This window comes from Sesamum indicum, linkage group LG3 (assembly GCF_000512975.1).
Source record: "Sesamum indicum cultivar Zhongzhi No. 13 linkage group LG3, S_indicum_v1.0, whole genome shotgun sequence".
Taxonomy (NCBI): Eukaryota; Viridiplantae; Streptophyta; class Magnoliopsida; order Lamiales; family Pedaliaceae; genus Sesamum; species Sesamum indicum.
The window spans coordinates 23,026,428-23,036,378 of record NC_026147.1 but is presented as its reverse complement, the minus strand read 5'-3'; the positions used below and the strand labels follow the sequence as shown (position 1 = coordinate 23,036,378).

General features: G+C 42.2%; 1 protein-coding gene across 1 annotated transcript; it reads left to right on the top strand.

Annotated features, from left to right (window-relative positions):
• Positions 7,527 to 8,832, top strand: LOC105159302. The gene is made up of 2 exons (XM_011076313.1): positions 7,527 to 7,929; positions 8,183 to 8,832. Exons 1-2 carry the CDS (start codon positions 7,527 to 7,529, stop codon positions 8,830 to 8,832), a joined length of 1,053 nt encoding a protein of 350 aa, XP_011074615.1.

Here is a 9,951-nt window from a genome sequence, read left to right as displayed (position 1 = left end):
CTAGTACTAATCTGCAACAGTGTTCCAGCTGTAAGTATAGTTCATCCCGCCTGTTTAAGCTTACAAGCAATTGCGCCATCTCAAGAAACACTTTAGCCAGCTGGACATTATGTGATAAGTCTCCTTTGTTCCTCCTCTGCTCTCTGAACACCGGTTTAAGAGCTTTGAGTTTTCTTGTTACCGCATACATCGGCACTCCTATGATGTTATGCTGCCAGACCTGCTGCACACTGGGAATAAACTCTGGTGATAGAGTGAGGTAATTATCGAATTGAAACATACCTCCATATTTGTTGTTGACTATCCCCGTTAAGCACCAGCGGTGAGTGATCTGAAGTTCTTGGATTGAGACTAGTATAAAATGATGTCGGGAATTGAGCAATCCATCTATCATTAATCAGCATTCGGTCTAATCTTTTCCAAAGGTTCTGTGGATTAGCATTGCAGTTATGCCACGTATACCATTCTCCCTACATGGGTAATGGTAGTAATCCTGCATTCTGAACGCAGCCATTAAATTCTTCTATTGCCATTCGAATATCACCTGATGCTCCACATACTTCACTTAGATCTCGCACCGCATTGAAATCCCCTCCAATAAGCCACGGTACATCAACACTCTACATTGCAATAGTCTCTAGAGCTTCCCACAACTCCCTCCTGTCCGTCACCTCCATAGCTCCATACATCACAGTAATGGCAACTGACTCATGCAGTGAACGTATATTAACAAGGCAGTGGATAAATTGTGTACCACATTCAACCACATCAACGTCTAGAAAATTATCATCTCACGCAATCCACACCCGATTACCAACCAAACCATAATCCACAAACCATTTCCAATGTGGTAGTAGGAAAGATTGAATAGCGGCAATGTTATTAATACAAACACGAGTTTCAAGAAGACCAAGAAATTGTAACCTGAACTCAGCAACTATGTCCTTCACAACTAGCTGATGGTCTCTTTTGTTCAAGCCTCAAACATTCCATATTGCTGCATTCAACATTGATCACCAAGAATGGGGTTGCTTTGATTAGGACCCCGTGACATCTCATCTGCATCCTCAAGTAAAAAAAGGGAACAAACTTGCTCTTTTAAAACCCCTCAAAACAGCTAAATTTTGAACGTTCTCAAAATTCGACGAAACTCGACCCAAACGTTGGTCTAGACCCAAAAATTTGTGTGGTTAGTTTGCTAAGCGTCATAATAACTACAAGTTTGTATAAAAGGGAAACAAACGTGCTCTAATATGACAAAACATGACCAAAACGTTGGTCTAGACCCAAGAATTAATGTGGTAAATTTGCTAAGCTTAATAATAACTACAAGTTTGTATAAAAGGGAAACGAACTTGCTTTAATAAAACCGTGCAAAACAGCTAAATTTTGAACGTTCTCAAAATTCGACGAAACTTGACCAAAACGTTGGTCTAGACCCAAGAATTAATGTGGTAAATTTTCTAAGCTTAATAATAACTACAAGTTTGTATAAAAGGGAAACGAACTTACTTTAATAAAACCGTGCAAAACAGCTAAATTTTGAACGTTCTTAGAATACGATGAAACTTGACCCAAACGTTGGTCTAGACCCAAGAATTTTTATTATAAATTTGACAAGCGTAATAATAACTACAAGTTTGTATAAAAGGGAAACAAACTTGGTCTAATAAAACCGCGAAAAACAACTAAATTTTGATCTTTCTCATAATTCTACAAAACTTGACCAAAACGTTCGTCTAGACCCAAGAATTTATGTGGTAAATTTGCTAAGCTTAATAATAGCTACAAGTTTGTATAAAAGGAAAACGAACTTGCTTTAATAAAACCGTGCAAAACAGCCAAATGTGGAACGTTCTTAGAATTCGACGAAACTTGACCCAATCGCTGGTTTACACCCAAGAATTTGTGTGGTATATTTACTAAGCTTAATAATAACTACAGGTTTGTATAAAAGGGAAACAAAATTGTTCTTATAAAACAGTGCAAAATAGCTAAATTTTGAACGTTCTCAGAATTCGACGAAACTTGACCCAAACATTGGTCAAGACCCTAGAATTTGTGTGGTAAATTTGCTAAACGTAATAATAACTATAAGTTTGTATAAAAGGGAAACAAATATGCTCTAATAAAACCGCGCAAAACACCTAAATTTTCATCGTTCTCAGAATTCGAAGAAACTCGACCCAAATGCTGGTCTAGACCCAAGAATTTGTGTGGTAAATTTGCTAAGCCTAATAATAACTACAAGTTTGTATAGAAGGGGTAAATTTGCTAAGCCTAATAATAACTACAAGTTTGTATAGAAGGGAAACAAACTTGCTCTAATAAAACCGTGCAAAACAGCTAAATTTTGAACGTTCTCAGAATTCGACAAAACTTGACCAAAACGTTGGTCTAGACCCAAGAATTAAGTTGGTAAATTTGTTAAGCTTAATAATAACTACAAGTTTGTATAAAAGGGAAACAAACTTCGTTTAATAAAACCGTGCAGAACAGCTAAATTCTGAACGTTCTTAGAATACGAGGAAACTTGACCCAAACGTTGGTCTAGACCCAAGAATTTGTGTGGTAAATTTGCTAAGCGTATCATTTGGGTGGATGCACCCTTTGTGACGATGATACTGCGGAGACACACACTCACTTGTTCTTCCGATGTCGATTCAGTAGAAGATGCCTTACAGCTGTTCGTCAACAGATCCGATTTGCTTGGCCCAATCGCGAATGGGCAAGAGACGTGGAATGGGCATCGAGGAAGTGGAGGGGAAAACATATTGTTAATGTAGCATATCGAGCATTACTTGGTGCATGCATATACCATATTTGGCGAGAGAGAAATCTAAGACGATTTGAGCAGACCCATCGGCCAGCACATGTATTAGCTTTGTGTATCTTAGATGACATTAGACAGAGGATACTTAGTATTAATCTTCCATGGTCAATTAGTACATATGCGCTATATAGACTGTGGCGAATCCCTTGGCCTGTCGGGGGAGAAACCACATGATTGTTGTACTATTATTTTAAATTATTGAAAATTACATTTACCCCAAAAAAAAATTTGCTAAGCGAAATAATAACTACAAGTTTGTATAAAAGGAAAACAAACTTGGTCTAATAAAACCGCAAAAAACAGCTAAATTTTGAACGTTCTCAGAATTCGACGAAACTTGACCAAAACGTTGGTCAAGACCCAAGAATTTATGTGGTAAATTTGCTACGCTTAATAATAACTACAAGTTTGTATAAAAGGGAAACGAACGTGCTTTAATAAAATCGTGCAAAACAGCTAAATGTGGAACGTTCTTAGAATTCGACGAAACTTGACTCAAACGTTGGTTTACACCCAAGAATTTGTGTGGTATATTTGCTAAGTTTAATAATAACTACAAGTTTGTATGAAAGGGAAATAAAATTGTTTTAACAAAACCATGCAAAATAGCTAAATTTTGAACGTTTTCAGAATTCGACGAAACTTGACCCAAACGTTGGTCTAGATCCAAGAATTTGTGTTGTAAAATTGATAAGCGTAATAATAACTACAAGTTTGTATAAAAGGGAAACAATCTTGGTCTAATAAAACCGCGAAAAACAGCTAATTTTGAACGTTCTGAGAATTCGACGAAACTTGACCAAAACGTTGTTCTAGACCCAAGAATTTGTGTGGCAAATTTGCTAAGCTTAATAATAATTACAAGTTTGTATAAAATGGAAACGAACTTGCTTTAATAAAACTGTGCAAAGCACCTAAATTTTGAACGTTCTGAGAATTTGAGGAAACTTGACCCAAGTGTTGGTCTAGACGCATGAATTTGTGTGGTAAATTAACTAAGCGTAATAATAACTACAATTTTGTATAGAAGAAAAACAAACTTGCTCTATTAAAACCGCGCAAAACGTACTAGATTTTTTAAAAATGAATTGCAAAAATTCTCTCACTAAAAATTCTCTCTCCTACACACATTAGCACACCTACAACTTCACACACAAAAACCCTAATCTACAAATTTCCGGCCGGCGACGGCGTAAAAACGACCGGCCAGATGGAGGACGACTGCGACCTGCCGGAGGAAGGGGACGTGGATGACTGGGATTGTTTGGATGGCGGTGGTGAGGAATATGAATCGCGATTTTCCGGCGAGAAGTTTGAAGAGACGGGTTTGGGGTTTTTGACCGGAAAAAGCACTATTTCGTCGGCTATTGAGATGGAAATTGTTGGGGAGAAGAACATAGATGTTTCTACAGCATTTGGGCGTGTTTTGGAGGAGGAAACGATGACTGGTTCGTCGCCGCCAGTATTAGGGTTTCTAGGAGACGAAAAGTCACGTCGGAATAAGTCGACGGAAACCAGCGTTTTCACGGCCGATGAAGGTAACAAAGGGTCTGTGGAGATGGCAACATTGTCCACGAACGAGAAAGGAGAGAACTTGACCACTGATTCGACTCGTTCAAAGGCACCGCAAAAACTAGGGTTTGAAGAAGCTTCCATTAATGGCGGACTAATGGAAGAACCTTTCAACCTTGATGAATTTCTGAGATTAGCCAACGCCGTCATTGACAAAGGTGATGAACAAACGGTTGCAGCCCTTACAGATCTGAAAATCAGATGGAGAATGCATTTCAGAAACTCTCCTTCGCTGCGTTCGTTGGTCGAGTTACATGGAGGAGGCGCGCCACCACGTTGCCAAGCTTGGAGGTGTCTTCTGCCGTCGGGAAAGAGCAATATGACGTCGGAAATGGCTAGTAAATGGACTGGTTCAGACCTACAGGCACCGGCGAACAAGAATCCTCATTTTTCCATCGGGAAAACGTCAGATTCATAACGCTGGTGAGGGAAATTCCGGCGAGGTGACCGACTGTCAAATCTGGTGACTGTACACAAACTGCTGACGTGGGACATGGGTGTGACGTGGAGGATGAGATGGATGATAGGGTGGAAGTTGACAAGGATGATGAAGTCATTGATGATGCAGGCATGACCTATGCTGATGACATCACTGTTGAGGCAAGCATGAGCTATACTGCTGACATCACTGCTGAGGCAAGCATGATACCATCAGCTGCTGATGTCACAGATGACATCATTCTGCACAAGAAGACAAAAAATCTGCATCCTAACCTTAATTCTAGTGCTCCAATGGGATTGTTTGTCGGAAACATACCTTTGCATGCATGCTCGGACACAATTATCGATGACAAAATTGCACATGCATTTCATAATTCAACTCGCAAAACCCTATCTTATGTGTCTCCATCGGTACAAAATGGAGAGGTGATAGTCCGACCAACATTGGATATTATAAGAAACGGATCCAAACGATGGAAGACTACCGCGGTGGGATATTTCCTCGGAAAAAGGCCATATTTTCATTATCTGAAAGAGTTTGCGATGTCGGTTTGGCCAGAATTGAAGGAGGTCACGGGTATAAATAATGGATTTTTTTTCCTTCAGTTCAAATCAATCGCTGCTGTGGAAGATGTCACAGAAGGAGGGCCGTGGCTATTTCAGGGGCAGCCAATTGTTCTTAAAAAATGGGAACCAGGGATGGTATTACGAAAACTTCAACATACACAGGTTCCTGTGTGGATCAAACTACGTCACCTTCTAGTCGAGTTCTGGATAGAGGAAGGCCTTAGTACGGTGGCTAGTGGAGTGGGTAAACCACTTTACCCCGATGCAATTACGAGTGCATGCACGAGACTGGACTTCGCTCGTGTATGCGTAATGGTGGATGTGACCTCAAACTTACCAAAGCACACCTACAAACTTCACACACTAGCACAGCTACAACTTCACACACAAAACCCTAATGTACAAATTTTCGGCCGGCGACGGCGGAAAAACGACCGGCCATATGGAGAACGACGGCGACATGCCGGAGGAAGGGGATGTGGATGACTGGGATGGCTTGGATGGCGGTGGAGAGGAATATGAATCGCGAATTTCCGGCGAGAAATTTGAAGAGATGGGTTTGGGGTTTCTGACCGGAAAAGGCACTATTTCGCCGGCTATTGAGATGGAAATTGTTGGGGAGAAAAGCAGTGATGTTTCTACAGTGTTTGGGCGAGTTTTGGAGGCAGAAACGATGACTGGTTCGTCGCCGCCATTATTAGGGTTTCTAGGAGACGAAGAGTCACGATGGAAAAAGTCGACGGAAATCAGCGTTTTCACGGCCGATGAAGGTAACAAAGGGTCTGTGGAGATGAAAACATTGTCCACGAACGAGAAAGGAGAGAACTTGACCACTGATTCGACTCGTTCAAAGGCGCCGCAAAAACTAGGTTTGAAGAAGCTTCCATTAATGGCGGACGAATGGAAGAACCTTTCAACCTTGACGAATTTCTGAGATTAGCCAACGCCGTCATTGACAACGGTGATGAACAAACAGTTGCAGCCCTTACAGATCTGAAAATCAGATGGAGAATGCGTTTCAGAAACTCTCCTTCGCTGCGGTCGGTGGTCGAGTTACATGGAGGAGGCGCGCCACCACGTCACCAAGCTTGGAGGTGTATTCTGCCGTCGGGAAAGAGCAATATGGCGTCGGAAACGGCTAGTAAACGGACTGGTTCAGACCTACAGGCGCCAGCGACCGAGAAGCCTCATTTTTTTCGCCGGAAAAACGTCAGTTTCACTAACGCCGGTGATGGAAATTCCGGCGATGCGACCGGCCGTCAGATATGGTGACTGTACACAAACGGCTGACGTGGCACATGGGTGTGACGTGGAGGATGAGATGGATGCTAGGGTGGATGATGAAGTCATCGATGATGCAGGCATGACCTATGCTGATGACATCACTGTTGAGGCAAGCATGACCTACACTGCTGACATCACCGCTGAGGCAAGCATGATACCATCACCTGCTGATGTTACAGATGACATCACTCTGCACAAGAAGACAAAAAATCTACATCCTAACCTTAATTCTAGTGCTCCAATGGGATTGTTCGTCGGAAACATACCTTTGCATACATGCTCGGACACAATTATCGATGACAAAATAGCTCATGCATTTCATAATTCAACTCGCAAAACCCTATCTTATGTGGCTCCATCGGTACAAAATGGAGAGGTAATAGTCCGACCAACATTGGATATCATATGAAACGGATCCAAACGATGGAAGACTACCGCGGTGGGATATTTCCTAGGAAAAAGGCCATATTTTCATCATCTGAAAGAGTTTGCGATGTCGGTTTGGCCGAAATTGAAGGAGGTCACGGGTACAAATAATGGATTTTTTTTCCTTCAATTCAAATCAGTCGCTGCTATGGAAGATGTCATAGAAGGAGGGCCGTGGCTATTTCAGGGGCAGCCGATTGTTCTTCAAAAATGGGAACCAGGGATGGCATTACGAAAACTACAACATACACAGGTTCCTGTGTGGATCAAACTACGTCACCTTCCAGTCGAGTTTTGGACAGAGGAAGGCCTTAGTACGGTAGCTAGTGGAGTGGGTAAACCACTTTACCCGGATGCAATTACGAGAGCATGCACGAGACTGGACTTCGCACGTGTATGCGTAATGGTGGATGTGACCTCAAACTTACCAAAGCACATTATAATTATGAATCCGGATGAGGACGGAGGAGAATCACCTTGTAAAGTAGACGTTGAGTACGAATGGCTACCACAGAAATGCAAGAGTTGTATGACATTGGGACACTCTGCTAAAGATTGTGTTCTCAACAAACCAAAACCAGCTAAACCACCGATTGCTGTATATGTACCTAAAGTGGGGACGCTGCAAGAACCAACAAGGACTGAACGGAATCGGAGGCACCCTAGGGAGGAAGAAGATACTACTAATATACCATCCCGACCACTACATATGACTGATCGGAACAAGAGTAGACCACCACCAGCTCCAGTGGTAGAAAAGAAGAGAGAGGGACATGAGTACACTAGAGATACAACCGGCCCAAGTCGTGAGGAGAGGGTAAGGCGCTTGTTATATACAACAGTTTTGATGCACTTCACTTACTGGATGATACAGATGAGTCGTCTCGGGGTCCTAAGCATAGCAGCCCCATACCAAGTGATCCATGTTGAATGCAGCAATATGGAATGTTCGTGGCTTGAACAAACGAGACCATCAGATGGCAGTCAAAGACATAGTTGCTGAGTTCAGGTTACAATTCCTTGGTCTCCTTGAAACTCGTGTACGTATTAATAATGCAGCTCAAATTCAATCTTTTCTATTACCCCAATGTAAATGGTATGTGGATTATGGATCTTCTGGTAATCGCGTGTGGATTGCATGGAATGATAGTTTTATTGATGTTGTAGTGGTGGAATGTGGAACGCAATTTATACACTGTCTTGTTACTATCCGTGCAATACATGAAACAGTTGCTGTTACTGTCACTTATGGAGCCACTGAGGTGGTTGATAGGAGAGAATTATGGAGTGCCCTGGAAAATTTAACTATACAGTGTGCTGATATCCCATGGTTGATTGGAGGGGATTTTAATGCAGTTCGCGACCTCAGTGAAGTATGTGGCACATCAGGGGATATCCAAACAGCTATGGAAGAATTTAATGCAGCCATTCAGAATACAGGATTACTACCACTACCCATGCAGGGAGAGTGCTACACATGGCACAACCACAGTGCGACACCCCGGAACCTCTGGAAAAGATTGGACCGCATGTTGATAAATGATAGATGGATGGCACGGTTCCCTAACACATTCTACTCGGTCCTTACACCACGCACTTCAGACCACTCACCGATAGTACTATATGAAGACCGACAACAGCAATACGGAGGTATGTTCCGATTCGATAACTACCTCGCTCGCTTACCTGAGTTTATTCCTAGTGTGTAGAATATATGGCAACATAACATTATTGGTACACCTATGTATGCTGTGACACGCAAACTCAAGCTTTGAAACCAATTTTCCGAGAGCAAAGGAAGGGGGATCTCTCGCACAATGTACAAATGGCAAAAGGGTTTCTTGAAGCAGCACAACTACTTATAAGCTCAAGACGACGAGATGAGCTATACATTCAACTAGAACATTGTTGTCGACTCGTACTGGCCAAAGCAACAAATTGGAACAGATTATGCTACAACAACGAGCGAAGATGCAGTGGATGAAGGGAGGTGATCAGTGCTCCCGAGTGTTCTTTCGGAAGATTGCCCAAAGAAGATCAGCAAGAAGGATCTTCCAGATCAACGATGACCAGGGATCCACTCACACTGATCCAGAAGAAGTTATTAATGAGTTTGTCACATATTACCAAAATCTACTAGGGGGACACAGACGACGAACAGTTGTTGACATTCGATTTCTCAGACCGTGGGCTAGGCACATTTTGAGTAATGAGGAATCTACCACTTTACTATTACCGTTCACACCAGTAGATGTCAAACAGGCGGTTTTTGACATTGATGAGGACAAGGCCCCAGGCCCGGACGGATACTCATCGGGCTTCTTTAAAGCAGCATGGCCTATTGTTGGACAGGAGGTGACTTCAGCAGTACTGGACTTCTTTAGTACAGGCCGACTTCTGAAGCAGATAAATACTACACTTTTGGCGCTCATACCAAAAGTATATTCCCCTATGACGGTTAGTGATTTTCGACCCATAGCATGTTTCAATGTGATTTATAAGATCATTACAAAGCTCATTGTCCAAAGGTTGAGTGTGATAATGGACAAACTGATCAGCCCATGCCAAGCGGCATTTGTGCCGGGACGAAGCATTGGAGATAACATCATGACAGGAACTCTTTTACGGGATATAACCAGATCCGTGTACCTCCTAGATGTGCTCTGAAAGTCGACATCCGGAAGGCATATGACACAGTGGATTGGGATTTCTTAATAACAGCCATGGAGATGTTTGGGTTCCCTATTACTTTTGTGAAGTGGATTGAGGAGTGTGTGTGTTGACCTTCATTCTCTGTTGGACTAAATGGGAAGCCCCATGGATTCTTT